General features: G+C 41.2%; 1 protein-coding gene across 1 annotated transcript in view; it reads right to left on the bottom strand.

Annotated features, from left to right (window-relative positions):
- cspg4 (chondroitin sulfate proteoglycan 4) overlaps window positions 1-16,759 on the bottom strand; it is a 113,462-nt gene that overhangs the window by 20,632 nt on the left and 76,071 nt on the right. The window contains exons 3-6 of the mRNA XM_034084496.1: window positions 12,838-16,386; window positions 10,697-10,885; window positions 10,247-10,522; window positions 4,838-5,014 (exon numbers count right to left, since the gene is read on the bottom strand). Of these exons, the coding sequence (XP_033940387.1) occupies window positions 4,838-5,014; window positions 10,247-10,522; window positions 10,697-10,885; window positions 12,838-16,386 (4,191 nt within the window). The remainder of the gene's footprint in view (window positions 1-4,837; window positions 5,015-10,246; window positions 10,523-10,696; window positions 10,886-12,837; window positions 16,387-16,759) is intronic.

Raw genomic sequence — 16,759 nt, 5'->3', positions numbered from 1 at the left:
GATAAGTTAAAGAGTTATCAGAGTTATCAAATCCATTAATCCAAGCATAATTTAAAATTGTTATTCTGTATTATTAGGCTACTCCTCCATTAGTCTGATGGGACAGTTAAAAGCTGAGTTTAAATGAACAGATGTGTTTTCATTATTAGTTAATGAGGGACTAAAATCCATTACTTTTAATATAGCCCAACTGTAATACATGATACAAATTAAACAAAAATGTTTAAAAGGCAACAATCCCAACATTTCTCTCTCACCCCCTTCCCTGAAACGCCTCAATTGAACTCCTTTGTTTACTTCCTTAACATAATAGGCGCTTTCACACCCAAGGCCGGATTAACCATATGGGCAACCTGAGCAAGTGCCCAGGGGCCCTTGAGCAAAGAGGGCCCTCAGTGACAAGATGAAAAAAATCTATTATTATTATTATTAATTTTTCCGGCACAACCTCACTCATCATACATTGTTTTAAATGACACTCACTCTTCGCCATAAATAATACAGCTTTTCTATAGGGTCAAATTAATATATTTTCTAAACCGTCTCTGTACTGTAGGTCTCACTATGTATGCGCTCAACTTTATTACTACGTGGCGGCGGTGTATAGCCGAATCACAGCCCCACCCTCACTCATGTCACATTTTGTCACGTGAGTAGAAAAAATGGATGGTGCCGGTAGCCAAACGCCCAGCGGGGCTGCGAAAAGAAAGAAAAAGAAGAGAGAGTGGCGGCTGCATTAAAAAATGTGCCAACAATAAACGGCTTTTTTCAAAAAAGCAAAAAGTGACGAAATAGGCCAGCAACAACCACAAGGAACAGTGGCGGCGGTCACGGAGGATGTTGTTGAGCTAGCGAGCAATGTTAGCCTTGAACCTAGCATGCTAACGCAGAAGAGGAGGAAAAAGATGAAGACGAGCCTGACGAGGACGTCACAGAGCAGGGTGAAGGTTCAAGTTCATCGGAAGTTCCCTGTGTCTCTCAGGACCCCGCACAATGGGGATTAATTGCTGGAAATGTCCGGGAGGAGACTTTCATAATCGGGCAACGAAGTATCCAGCATCTCGGAGGGAGACCGATGCTAGCGGCTGGACACGCTCACTGATCAACGATATGCTGACCAGACAGCTTCACAATGGAGAAATCGTTCAACGCGATTGGATTATTTATTCTACATCTATCGGAGCAATTTATTGTTTTGCCTGCAAACTTTTATCCACACACAGCCACAGCAATGCATTTGTTCTCGGCTTTAGTGATTGGAAGCATCCCGAGAGGATAACGGAACATGAGACGAGTCGTGAGCACATAAAATGCATACTTTCACTTACGCATCGCACTAAACTCATGGGCACTGTGGATGCTTCTCTAGGGATGCAGGTCCACACAGAAAGTCAGTACTGGAAGGATGTATTGAGACGTGTAGTTGCGGTGATTACATTCTTGAGTGAGAGGGGGCTTCCTTTCCGGGGAAATGACGAACTTTTAGGATCCGCACATAACGGGAACTACCTGGGAATCCTGGAGCTGCTCGCGCAGTTTGATCAATTTTTAAAGGATCATTTTCAGAAGTTTGGCCAGAAGGGACGTGGTAGGACTTCATACTTGTCATCAACTATCTGTGAGGAGTTTATTGGTTTGATGGGTGACAGAACAAAGGAAGCAATAGCAACACAACTACAGCGAGCAAGGTATTTCTCTGTCATCGTAGATTCTACACCTGACATGTCTCACGTCGACCAATTCACTTTTGTTTTCCGATTTGTGAGTGAGAAAGGAAAAGTCATTGAGAGATTTATTGGATTTGAACCCATTCACAGTCACACTGGGTCAAGTCTGGCTGACTGCGTGATGAAGACGGTCATTGATATGGGGCTGGATCTCTCAAACTGCCGTGGCCAGGCTCATGACGACGCATCCAATATGTCAGGAAAATATAATGGGCTGCAAGCTCATCTCAAGAAAAGCAACCCACTCATACATTACATTCCGTGCGCAGCACTCTCCTTGAATTTGGTTGGTGTCAAATGTGTTGAAAATAGTTATCGTGAAGCCAGTTTTTTTATATACTTCAAGCACTTTATGCTTTTTGCTCTGCTTCTACCCACCGATGGAATAAAGTGTTCACTGAAAACATCACACTGACGCTACAATCTCTCTCCTGTACAAAAGGAGCTGCAGAGGAGACTCCACAAGAGCTCTTTGTGAGAATTACACTGCAATAAGAGGGGCTTTACAAATGTTGGCGGCTGATGACGAAGAGTGTCAGGACACACGGCGAGAGGCCTCTGCGCTGTGTGGCAAACTAGAGACTGCTCTGCTGACAATATTTTGGGACACTGTACTGCACCAATTCAAGCTTACGAGCACTGGCTTGCAAAAGAAAGACATTGACCTAATGACCGCTGTGCGACTTTTGGAATCGCTGCGCATTTGTATTGTATCACTACGAGGGACATTTTCGGACTTTGAGACATCTGCCCGGGCCGTCACCGGCGTGACACAGACATACCAGCACGAGACTCACCGTGTTGGTAAAAGACGAGTATTTGATGACGAGACAGTGGAGCACGAGGTGGTACTGACTGACAGTCAGAAATTCCAGGTTGAGACATTCAATGTAATTATTGACAGGTTGCTCTCAGGACTTAGCAAACGCCTGGATGCATACAAAGACATACGTGATCACTTTGGAGTCCTATTTGACATGTGAAGTGATGACACTGATCTCCGCAGACTGGCCAATATTCTCTCCTCGTCATATCCTACTGACTTGGATAAGTCATTAGGTCCTTTTCACAGCTTAAACGCATCAAAAATGAACTTAGGACAACCATGGCTCAGAAAAGACTCTCAGCCCTTTCTTTGATGGCCATCGAGTCTGATCTTTTGAGGGATGGTCTAATCATGGATAGGGAGGTAGGGTAAAGATCAGAAGGTTGTGAGTTAAAATCCCGCCAGGAACACCACCAGTAATGTAATGATGACCTAATCACAGACTTTTCAAAGAGAAAGGCAAGGAAGACACACACACACACACACACACACACACACACACACACACACACACACACACACACACACACACACACACACACACACACACACACACACACACACACACACACACACACACACACACACACACACACACACACACACACACACACACACACACACACACACACACACACACACACACACACACACACACACACACACACACACACACACACACACACACACACACACACACACACACACACACACAGAGAGAGATCACATCTCACAGATCACTTAGTTGAGCAACCACACCATTTCACTACATATTTTACTTTTGTAACTCTCAATGTTTGTAACTAATAAAACTCCTTGTTCGGGACATCTTTAAGTGGTTGACCAATCACAACAGAGCCGGGGGGCTAACCAATCAGAGCAGACTGAGGCACAGAATACAAATATGAACCTGAAAATGTGCGTAATATGTCCTCTCTAACTAAACTCAATGATATACTGAAATATGTTTCCAAATGAGACATTATATTCCTTTGATTAAAGTTATTTATTAAATCTGTAATTGTGCATAAAACAAAGTATATTTGAGATAAAGGTACATAATGTGAGTATACCTATGTTCTATCAGTTATCTGATATATCAGCAGATGTGGAAAAGCATGAAAAGGATTACAGATACTTCATACAGTTCTTGTAATACTGCTTGACATTGCACTAAGTGCATTCAGAAGTGAATCACTGCCCTCTTATACTTGAGGCTTACATGATTCATTTGCAACATTTTAAAGCAGTCGAGCTGAGAATATGCTAATTCTCTTCTACTTTACAGTTCCTTATAAAAACAAGTATACTGTGGAGGCCACTGCTGAAATGATGCAGCATGTGTAATTGTTCGGGAGGTCAATATGTTTCTGCTTCCAAGTAAAAGCTTTCTGCATTTATTATTCTTGAGGTATGAAGTAAATCTATTCTCACTTCATTCAGGATTCATTAAAGCACACTGAAAAACGTTCATCCAGGGTTCAGATTTCATTCATTATCAAAACATATGATTTTCGATCAACTTGAACCTATACCGGAAACTATTCCATACAACACAGGGCCTTTTAAGTCTTTGTGATTATCGTGACTTCTAAATTGGCAGTTATATTTTTTGTCTGAAATTCTATCTTAATTAAAATAAAGCATCAAGTCAGTTACATGATCATTTATGCACACATATTTATATAACACAATACGGGAACAGGAAAACCCAAAAAGCACAATAGGGCCTCTTTAAATCACTGCTAGAAGTTTTTATTACTTTTATTACCCCTTCTCAATATGTCAGAACCTCATTTATCACCCGAAAGCCAATTGTATAGCCATGTCTATGCCTTTCTTTCATATTTTGAGTGACTTGGGCATCAGACCATGCAAAGTCTTGATCATGTGGGAATGCCGACAGTTATCACATGTTCTTCGTTCTTATTTCCAGCTTATTGCAGGAACGAAAGCAAATATACACAAAGGTAACATGAAATGAAATGAACACTGGAACTCTGTGGGGAAGAAAACTTATTTTCTCCACATTTTCGTCTTCTTAGTATAAAATACTCCCTTGTTTTGAAAGGTCGCAATAAAAAGCGTGTTCTTTCCTTCCTCATGCAAAGTGACGCTTGTGGTCAGCTTGGATTCTCATCACATGAAAAGTGCTACAGGAAAATAAAAAACTCCAACAACTTAAAAGTTTACTTTTTATAGCTAGAAACATTTTCCAACAGCAACAACATTTACAATTGTTGGAGGAAAGCTCAAAGTAGCAGCAAAAAGAGCAAAACATTACCTCCAGTCCCGTGTTACGTGTCAGTTTTGGCGGCTCATCGTTGACTGCTATGACAGTCACTGAGATGGTGACAGGGAGGCTCCGGCGGTCGATCTCATAAGCCGAGGCAGAGAGTGTAAAACTGTCCTCTGTGCTCTCAGTGCTGTCATGCATGTAGTAGATGTGTCCAAGTTTTATCTGAAGAAGACAGAAGAAGAAAAGGATCCAACTGTCACTCAAATGTCAGAAGTTAATTGTTGGAAAGGCATAAAAAAGACAGCGGACGTGAGCTTAAAAGGTGGAATACAATTTTAACAGTGTGACAATATCCAAAGAATACTTTTAACTAACCCCAAACCATCCTATCCTGGTAAACCATTACAAACTGAAAAGAAAGTCAGAAGAAACTCCAATTTGCTTTGTTCCTCTGTCAAATTCTTAATTTGTTTGCATATTTCGATGCACAATCCTCTCAGATATTTCTCCTTGTTCTGATACTTGGAATTTCAAATTTCACTCATGATGATAGTCAGTTTTGTAATCATTTCGGAGACTTCTCTGCCTGTGATAACATAATGAATAATCTCTCTTCTGTGGCTCTGGGGGATCTAATTATCTCAGCTTTGGCTTAGAGACAAATTTATAATAGAAAGCCAGCGTTACAAAGGGGTGTTTGAAACTTGAGGGATTTCTCTAGACCGAGAGTATCTGACAAAAAAATCCTGTTGATTGCAATATGGGAAAGAAAGGATCTATGATCTAAGGGGTTTAGACCTATTGGGAATAAAAGTCAGAACATCTCTTCCTCTGCGGCTTCAATTTTTACCATTGTTTTATGAATCTGTCTTTTGTGAGCCCACCAACTTTATGGAAGCAGTTCATCTCAGTCAAGAGTATGCCTTTATATCACTTTCTATCCGTCATCTCCATATGCAGGACTTTTTTTATATTGTACTTATAAGCAAAAGTTAGTCCACTTGAATAGTGCTATATATATATATATATATATATTAGGGCTGTCAAACGATTACAAATTTTAATCAGATTAATCACAGCTTAAAAATTAATTAATCATGATTAATCACCATTCGAACTATGTCCAAAATATGCCATTTATTTATGTATATTGTCGTGGGAATGGAAAGATAAATGAAAGAAGGCGGATATATCCATTTAACATACAGTATCTATGTTTATTATAACATTTTTCTGCGTGTCAAAATGAAAGACAACCCACACACCTATCAATCATCAAACTTAATTCATTACGTGTTGATTTCTATCAACGGGGGAGTACTTCAGGAAAGTCGACAGAGGGGCGGGGGGGCGGCGGCTAGTGGAGTACTTCGTGACCACAGAGTGTGAACGTTGTGATCAGCTGTTTTAGCGCAGTTCTCCAGTGAAGGGGGGGGGCGGTTGGCGTAGTTTTGGCACAAGTCCGTTATACAGACCGACGTTAACAGCAGCCCTGTCTGTGCACACGGAGACCGACTCTGTCGTCCGGTGATCTAACCGCCTTCTGGAAAAGCTTCACAAGTACGTCGGTACGCAAATGCGCTTTGTGACACAAGTGACGGTACGCATTTCAGATTACGCACATAACCTGCGTACCAGTTATGTGCACCCCTGTAGCAAAAGTATTCTCCGTGGGGACTTCCTGCAACAACACCACGCCGTTATCAAAGATGTTCTATTGAGAAGACGATCACTCCGTGACAAAAAAATTCAAAACCGTGGCTACTGAAATCAATCTTACTAACTGCTGTCTGTGCAATTTACTCCGCGCGAGTTGGCAGACTTTATTTTGCTTACTTTAACATCATTTTTGATGGTGGGGCTAAGACATTTCTTGGTATGGGTGTAGCCTATCCCAGCCATACCCTGGCGCTGCCACTGGTGGCACATATGGGGCGGGCCATTCTGCACATGCGTTAAATGCGTTAAATATTTTAACGCAATTAATTAAAAAAATTAATTACCGCCGTTAACGCGATAATTTTGACAGCACTAATATATATATATATATATATATATATATATATATATATATATATAATAATCAGACATAGGAACCTTTTTCTCCCACGAAAGTCCCTGCTCTCTAGACGGGACGGAAAAGGGGGTAAAAAGGTTCTCATGAACTAATTTGAGTTCCGGCTCTTTTTGGTGTGAACGGAACATTTCGGAACTATATCGGAACTAAAGTGGGAAAAGTACTGTGGTGTGAACGCGCCTAAAGTCCCTGCTCTCTAGAAGGGAGTGAAAAGGGAGTGAAAATGTTCTCATGAACTAAGTTCTAGTTCTGGATGTATTTGGTGTGAACGCACATTTTCGGAACTATATCGGAACTATACTGGGAAAAGTACTCCGGTGTGAAAGCGCCTAATTGATCTAGAATAACGGCATAGTATTACCCAATTTAATCATGAGTAATTAAATCCTGTAGGGGAACATGAGTTTTTGCCTCATACTGTAGCATACAAAGGAAACTTGTTGCTTAGCTTTTGTTTGATTAAAGAAACCGTTTATAACGTGTTATTGAACTTTTAATGTGCTGGATTTATTTTTTAATGGAGTGAGGCTACCTTTTTCATCCTGCTCCAAGCCTTTTTTCAAAGCTAAGCCAACTGTCTTTAATCTGGTATTTAACAGATTGATCACACATTGTGAAACAATTCCACTAAGGGTCTATGTTTCTAGTAAACAAGAAAACACAATTACCCTTTTTCTAACAGACATATGTTTCTTTACGGTATCCAATATATCTTTTGTTGACCTAAACAGATGATAGATGTTTTCAAAGCTTTTGAGATAGAGGCTATGATCAGGTCTTAAAGTCTGGCAGCAGCACAAGAACAAGGAGAATCTCTCTTATGGGACGAAACCTTGAGGGAAACCAGATGCACAAAGGAATCGGTCATTCAGTTTGAAGTGGGCTAGGTAGAGAACAGCACCTATGGCCAGGCCAAGCCAACTCTGTTCATTTTCTGCATACAGAACAGGACTTTCAGCAGCCAGCATCTTATATTCTTGTTTCTCAGTCCTAAGGTATCTGGATCACAAAATCACACCTGATACTACCTCAAGACTCAGGATCCTTGTGTGCAAAGAGGACATTTGGAACTTTGTCTTGACAAAAGCCAGTAAGCTGATGAGATGGGAGGACCTGCTTCAGAGAACAGGAAGTGCCAAATGGATCCCATATGACTGGCATCCTTCTGGAATAACAACCCCCATCAGCAGTACTGATCGGGGAAAGCCAGCGAGACAGTCTGCTCGCTGGGACAATAAACAGTGGGTGGTTGTTGGACACGTGGCATTAAGATTGCAGAGAAAGATTCATGCCTGTGCCAATGTTTATTTTATTTTGAGTTTTGATTGATGTATACCGTCAAGTTCTGTGTGCCTACTGTATTTTGGAAAATTAGTTTTGTAAACTCAAGAAGACTGTTCCGAAAACATTTTGTACTGTAAAAAACGATGCCTGTGTGGACTTTAATAGGTTTCCACAGATGGAGGACGTAATTGAGACCCGATGGAGAGCTGAACCTGATTAGAGTAAAGGTGTATTGGAGGAAAGTGTTTCAGATGTCCTATTTTCCCTCAGGTTGGATCCCACTCAACAATGCCGAACTGAAAGTGCTTGGAACTTTCTTGTTCAAAGATGGAATAAATCGTAGTTGGCTCTGTGGTTAGGAAAATGGTCTGACACAGAATATCTGCTTACAGTACAGTATGTGACACATCCTGGCCACATGGCACATAGCTTACTGTTCAGTAACTTTACATTCTTGTGGTTAGTGTTCATGTCGATTTTCTGATGTAGACACTCACAAACACTCTCAGTTTTTCTCACTGCACACCCACAATGTTAATGTACGCTAACCTCAGTGAACTATCCCAATTGGTGAGTTTATCGCACAATTACTACACACACCAGTTAATCCAGTGTCCTGTCCCAAGGTCACGAGAGACATGGACAAAAAGCTTGAAACAACATAGAACATACAGTAGGGGAAAAAAAAACCTATACTACAGAAAAGTGAAGACACATCCAATTTTGATTTTGAAGCAATTACGGTCTGGTTTAAACCTAATGCCGGCTGTGGCTAGAACATTTATTCTCCAATGTGGTACTCATTTGGGAGGAATGAAAGTTTCCTTTGTATGTTTATAAGGAAAACAGTAAAACAGTACCCACATAAAAAAGCAACACAAATGTATTGTCTTTGGGACATGTCTATAGTGGCAGTTAAGGATATGATACAGTAAATGATATGCTTCCTTGCCACCTACGTTATCGTTACGCTTAAGACCCATCTGAGATTTACATTGGGATCTTTGAAATAAAGTATGAGTGAGTCGGACGGTAGGAAAGCGCGGGACTTGTGGCCACTCATACATTATTATAGGGATATACCGGGCCAGTTTATTTTGGCTTCAGGCAGTCCAAAGGCATCATCAGTTTTTCCACAATCCTGCAGCAAAGTAGAGCAGAGTAGAGGCATACTGGGGCTACTGTACATGTAGGAGCAATATGATATGTCTGTAACTAGCTCCAGTGAGCTATGTGGAGTTTTTCACCAGTAACTACGCATACATTTTTCATATTTTCCCATAGCTGGGGACCCTGACTCACACAGAAAGAGACCAGGTAACTGTGACGTAGCAGCTCCCGTGTTCTCCCTCTCTCCTCTCTGTCAACACATCCAACAAAGCACTGAGAAGTAACCAGGTAAAGTTTCATGGGGAAGTCGTACTGTGTAATCCTCCTAAACAGCCAAATGATCTAGTCTTGAGAGATGTTATACTCCCTAGAGTCATTTAGAGAGTATTTCATATGAATTATTGGTTGTTTTTTCGGTGTTCTCTGAAGTTTTTGGCCCAAGACAAGGTTCCCTAAAATTCAGGCACAAGAGAAAATGTCCACGTTTTAGTGGGGTTAGACCATAGACATGTGCTTATATGGTCAAACCAACCATTCTGTAAATAAAAAGACATAACAAGTTTTATGATGCAGGCTTAATAAAAAGGGAAAAAACAAATGTCAGACATTTGAGTGGAAAAAAATCAGGCAAGGGAAACCAAATGGAAAAACACAATACAAAAATGTAAGATGATCCATCAGCCTGTACTTCCATGTATGTTACAGTAGTTTGTGGTGAGGCTGCTTCGTCAAAAATGCCTGGCTAATATGCAGATGACATGTCATTATAGAGGTTAATACATGTAAGTGCACACATTGACAAAGGCCACAATGACACTGCTCATTATCAATTAAGCTAGTATAATGAAATAAGATGGTCATCAATCTCAATCAATGACAAAGAAGTATATACAGTATAACTTGAATGAGGATCACGATGTTTAGAGATCTTTGGTCAGATATTGATGGAATATTTATCTGGATTTCAACATATCGTAACGTACCTCTTCCCATGTAAAGTAAACAAGTTCGTCTCCATCCAGGTAACGGATGTCCCCGTGCTTTGGTGCCTCTTCAACAACAAAGTCGATGTTTGCTGAGCTGTAGAAGGGATGTGAGATGTTAACAATCTCTGCATTGATCGCCCGGCTGAGGCCTTCCTTCACCGTGAAGTTGAAGGTCTGGATGGGGATGATCCGCGGCACGATGTTTACTGAGACGTGCAGGTCCTCCACTGAAGTGAAACCATTACTGACATCAACTGTGAAGGCGTCACTGCCCTGGAAGAGATGGATGTTCAAGTAAGTTATTGATCTACTAAAAATAAACCTTGTACCTTTGACTCATCAGAGGCTGAGGTTGTCTTTTGTCCGATAGTACTCTCAGTGTGATTATTAAAGGGAACAAGCTCCCACAGCTGATTTACTACCAGAATAAATTAAGTGACATCAAACCTGGATGGATGCAGACACATAAAGAATGCGTCCCTGGTTAATGTCCTCTTGAGTGAAGGAGTGAATGTAGTCGAGGACAGGCGAGTCTGGGCTGTCCGAGTTGTTGGTCAGCTTCACCACATGTCCGAGACGAGGAGACTCTTTAATGGTGAACAGCATTTCTGTAGGAAGTATATCAGCTTGATCCACCTAAAAAGCAAAGACACAAAAAGTTAATTTATCTTTAACGTCTTATACCAGGGGAGTCAAACTCAATTTCATCGTGGGCCACATTAGCATCATGGTTGCACTCAAAGGGCCGATTGTAACTTTCAATCTCAATCTTTATTTATTTATATTGCACATTTAAAACCACTTCAGTTGACCAAAGTGCTGTACAGGGAACACATATAAAATAACACAATGGGAGTAAAATAATAAAACGATAATTAAAAACAAGATAAAAAGCACAATAACTAGAAACACATACAAATATCAAAATGTTATGTTCAACTAGTATTAAAAGCCAGTGCAAAACTTTAAGACTATATATACATATATATACATAAATATTTAATATATATAAAATAATGTATTCTATTACATTATTGCCTCTGCATTGGATTATTATGGGATCGGGTAATAACTTCATAATTAACTACGTCTGAAAGCAGAAGTCTATGGCAAATAATTGCAAATCTCTTCAGTGTGCAAGTCATAGAATGAGATGCATTGTGGGACATGTAGTTTATGTGCAATGTGCTTCTGTAAAGCGGCATTCAACCATGTAATAAACATATGATATTCTTTGCAAGCTCTTGCGGGCCACATAAAATGAAGTCGAGGGCCGGATTTGGCCCCCGGGCCTTGAGTTTGACACCCCTGTCTTATACTGTATTTCAATGTGCTCATCTAAGTGTGTGTTGTAGTGGATCCATTCAGCTTTCTGACAAATTGAATATACCCAAATAGGCTAATACACAATAAAATAGTTTGACTTTTTACCCGGTAATGATAGACACTTTTGTCTCAATGCATGAAAATACTCAGAGACGGCAAGAAATAAGTGAATGTTGGGCATTATTCCAGTGACAGATGGTAAAACATATCAAATAAACTCATAACACTTTTAAATTCTGTTTTCCTTAGAAATTGGCAGCAGTGTTTCAATGTTGAAATTATATTAGAGACATTTGGCTTTGAGGACAGGAGCAGTATTGTAAGTAAATGTCAGTACACTTACACTTATTCGTTTTATTTTCACTACAGAAATAGGGCACTGTCAACTCTGTTGCACATCATACCTAATGTTACAAGTAGCACATGGTGTCTGATTGGAACACTGTGATAGCATGGTGAACAAAAAGACATTTGGTAACATGCTGCAGATTTATAGTATAATATAGAGGATTTAATAAACTCTCTGGAGCTTGAAGGAGTGTTGAGCAATTGTGCAGTACTTTGCATTTGAGCATAATTCAAAAGATCAAACTACTTTTTAATTTCATAGAAAGCAAACACATTGGAAAAGCCCAGTGTTTTAAAGCTTTGTTCAAAACAACATGTGTATTATGTGTTTGGGGTTGACTCTCGACAATACTGCAGATCTCAAATGTTTACGATAAAGAACATTTTACTTTCAGAAAAGTCCCTCCTTATTTTAAGTCAAAATACACATACTGAGAATGTGTCATGAATTGACCGAACATTTTAACCTCATTAATACATTCAAGATGAAGTGCAGGCAGGCTCATCCTATAAATTAAAGTGGGCTTCAGGAAGCTCCTCAGGGGATACTTAGTGCTCTGTTTCCCACACTTAATAGACTGCAATTTAGTGCATAAACTAGATTAAAAGCAGCAACTGCACAGTCATATTTAGCCCTGCTTTCATGTGGTGGTAATGTAGATTAAAGACAGGGTTACAACACAGGGCAGTTGAAATTAGTCATGTGAAAGTTCTGTCTCACAAAGAGAAAAATATACTTGAATAAAACAAGATGTGTGAAATGCTGTCTAGATTAATAAAAACAAATGTGTGTTGTTGAATAAAGGTCTAAATATGTGAACCGTAGCTCTCAACCACATATGAACATCTTCTAGTTCGCAAAAACGAATGAGTTTTGCTCAATTTAGGTCATGCAAGGAGTCAGTAAACATTACCTTGAGATGGTTCTGGTTGATTACGGTGTGCTCGCCCTCATAGGAAATGATGACCTCGTTGTTCACCAACTCAGGCTCAGAGAAGTACCCTTGCTTGAATATTCTTATCCTAAATGTGCCGTCCTCAGAATGTCCTCTTGCGTGGACGGTGAAGCCGAAGGAGTCCTTGGACCTCAGACTCTCGTAATTATGCTCATATGAAATGACTCCCTTTTTCAGGTCCTCCTGGGTGAACTCTGAAGACTCGATCCCACTCACAATAATCTTGCCGTTGCTGGGTGGCGTTGTGATCTGGAACTTGATCTCGCTGTCATCTCTGACGTCCATGTTGGAGTCAGCGCTCAACAGTGTGGTGTTAAGGGTCTTGGTGCTTCCATGGTCGATGACAATGATTGTGTTGTTTACGACTCGCAGGTAGGGCTCACCGGCCTGGATTTCCAGCAGCGCAGTGGTCTTGTGAAAGCCATCTGACACCTGCAGCGGGAAGCGTTCCCGGTCTGCTCCGTGGTGAATGAAGAGGATCTTCTTATCTCTCAGGTCGGCTTGTGTGAAACGGAAAAGGGGCTGCGAGGGATTAGATGTTGAGACAATGTTTCCTGAGAGGATTCCCTCACGGGCGAAGACAATTTGGGTGTCATTGAAATCTGCGTCGTCGTCCTTGAACTGGATGACATCTGTTGTTAGCAGGCGCTGACCGTGGCGCACGATATTTAAGAATTTGTCCATAACCCTCACAGGAGCATGCTCGTTCTTGGATTGGATGGTTATCCTGAAAACATCGTTTATTGTTTCTTGATTGTCTTGACTTTCTGCTGAGAAACGGAACTCATCACTGCTTGTCTTGGAGCCATCGTGCTTGTAAATAAGCCTGTCAAATTGGAGGTCCTCATTACTGAATACTCGTATTGCCCCCTCAAATCTAGGCTGCCCGGGAGGGGAGTCCCTTATCAATCTTCCGTACGTTGGACCCTGTGTGACTCGGTACACAATGTCTGTAGAACCTGGAGAGTGCATCCAAAGGAATTTGTTGTTCAGAGTATGCTCACCACCCTGCAACACAAACAGCCTTTCATTGGTCAAAACTGGAGCAACTGGAGCATCGGCGTTGGCAAGGATGGTAATTGGGAAGGTGTACAGAGGGGAATACTGATCATTCGCAATGACTCTGAACTGGAACTGGTCAAAACTATCCACAGCTCTTTGCACACGCACCCTGTAGCTAACTGTATTTTCTAAAATGTCCTTCTGTGTGAAGATGTCACCCTCAGCCAACTCTGTGTCTGACAGCTGCAGACTGCCAAGTGTTGGAAGCTTGACAAGGATGTATTTGACAGTTTCTGGATCTACGTTTTCCCCCATCACTTCGGCTTGAAGCTCTGTGGATCCAATTGTTTGCTCTTCACCAGCCTCCATTTCCAGCGGCACCATAGTGGACACTTTTACTTGAGCAGGGATGATATTGACTAAGAAGGTGTTGTTCCAGAGGGAGAACTTCCCCAAGTGGACATCAAACTGAATTAGTTCGCTCACAGTTTCTTCCTGGTTTCTCGAGTCTGTGCTAATGTATCTCAGCTGATTTTGATCTAGGTCTGACTGATGGAAAGATGTAACCTGCCTGTATATTCCATCGCTTGTCATTATCTGAAGTTCTCCAAATATCAGAGGCTTAGTGATGTTATACATGACATCTCCATTACGCGGATGAGCTATGACAGCAAGATTTTGAACACCCATGGATGTGTTTGTTCCTTGAACCAAGTGGAGGCCAGTGTTGATGACAATAGTCATATGTGGCTGTGTCACAGAAAACTTAAAAGTAGTTGAATGGCTTTCTGATTGTCCATCAGACACCTCCAGGGTGATTTCACCAGCGCTACCCCCTCTGTGAACAAAATAGATATTTCCATCTTTCAATTCTCTGCAGGTGAACTCTGAGATGCTTCTTCCTGGCTGTTGACCGTTTTCTAAGTAACCAACTTCCATTGAAGGCTCTGAGGATACAGTCACTACTAATTCATCACAGCGGCTGTCAGAATCTGTGATTTTAAGAAGGCTTGGACTCAAACGAGTTCTTCCGTTTGCTGTAAGGGTGATTTCTCCTCCACCAAGTTGTGGTATGTCATTAACGGGAAGAATTTCAACCGGAAGGACATACTCCTGGGAAGTCTTCAAACAGTCAGGGAGGAAGTCATTGCTTTGAACAACAACCTGCAGCTGGATTTGATCGGTATGCCGTTCATTTCCATCATGCATATACTTGATCTTCTTATCGACGATATCGAGAAGAGTAAACCTTTGTGTGCGTCTTGTGTTTGTGTTCATATCAACCAAGCCATACAGGGGGTCAGCCTGGAGAGTAAACATGATCTGAGACTCTCTCAGTCCTGCAGCACTGAGGTCGAATGTGGGGAGTAGGTTGTTGATATCAATTAAAGCGTCTCCCCCTTCAGGCACGAGTAGTGTAGTGACATCAAGAAGTCTTGTTACATTTCTGTATATCTCTGGTGTGTCATCTGTTGGATAGCAATGCTGATCAATGATGTCTATATCAGCATATTTGATTTGAACAGGGGGGGAAGTTGTAGTTAAGTCTATTTCATAGTAACTTGAGTAGTCATAGTCCTCTCCTTCACATTTAACATGAATATCTTTGGTGATCAAAGCATCCTGCAGGCTTCTATCCTTCTGATTAACTTTGATTTCTCCCAAACACCCAATGAAGGATTCGGCTGTCATTTCTTCCTCTACTTGACTCAAGGACCCGCTCTCACGAAACACATCCTTCATTCTCCCCTGGATGCCTCCCAAATACAAGTTTCCAACCAAGTCCAATTGCTGTGATGAATCAAGAGGGAGGGAGGAAGACTGGCTATCTACATTGATGACAAATGAATCGGGACTGACTTCAACCTTAACTCTATGCCACTGATCATCATCCAGCTGCACCTGGGTATTCTCCAGGATCTCCAAGCCATTTCCGACGTCCAGCATACCTTTGAGAAAGCCTTTCACAACACCGACAGCTACAAAGTCTGACTCTCTGCCAGGGTGGAAAAGAAGTAGAGCATCCTCGATGGTTGTCTTCATTAGGAATTCGAGGGCCCTCGGGGCACCACTCGCCCCGCTCCAGGTGGGGAAAGACACAAAGGAATCAGGAGTGCTGAAACTAATTGCCTCCCCATCAACAGCCTCAAATTCGGTGCTGCAGGAGTCCTTCGTGTGATGGCAGTCTTTATACACTGCGCTGAGGATATCAAACTGGTGGGACTCAAATTTGACCTCAGTCATGCAGCCACGGAAAGGGGGAATGGCATTGCTGAGGTAGTGAGTATCCAAGTCTCCTGTTCCTCCAAGCCAAATGCCCATGTCAATATTTAGCAGTTCTTCATTATCCTCCACAGGAACGTACGTCCTGAAGAGCTCATCAATGGTCATGGTGAGTTTGCCGTCTTGCAGTGTGAGCGAGACTTTGTGCTCCAGAAGGTTGTTCAGCTGAACTCCATGGTATGAAGAAAGCGTCACCTCGTCATTCCCCATGTTCATCCGAGCCTAAGGGAAAACGAACATATTTAATTGTTGTATTCATACATTTAAATAACTAAATATGTGCAGCCTTTGTACAAGCACATCGTGTTATTAATGTTTGTGGTTTTGGTTGGTAAAGTTAATATTCAACCAATCTGTGGGATTTATTTCTAATGTTTGAAGCAAATGTTTTCCGCAAAATGAACAAATAGTACAAGTTACAACATCCATTTACTGTGATGTGTCCTCACAACAGAGATCTTCATTTTTAATAAATAAATTATGAATGCCAAGAAGTAAGACATTTCATATGTAATGTTTTAGTGATTGTATAGCGAATTAATGATTAGGTTGTTATCAAAAGGAATAATAACATTTCTTCCATTTTTATATGCCG

The sequence above is a fragment of the Pseudochaenichthys georgianus genome, chromosome 6 (genome assembly GCF_902827115.2).
Source record: "Pseudochaenichthys georgianus chromosome 6, fPseGeo1.2, whole genome shotgun sequence".
Lineage (NCBI taxonomy): Eukaryota > Metazoa > Chordata > Actinopteri > Perciformes > Channichthyidae > Pseudochaenichthys > Pseudochaenichthys georgianus.
Note: the sequence above shows the minus strand (reverse complement) of the source record. Positions and strands in the feature narration are given on the sequence as shown.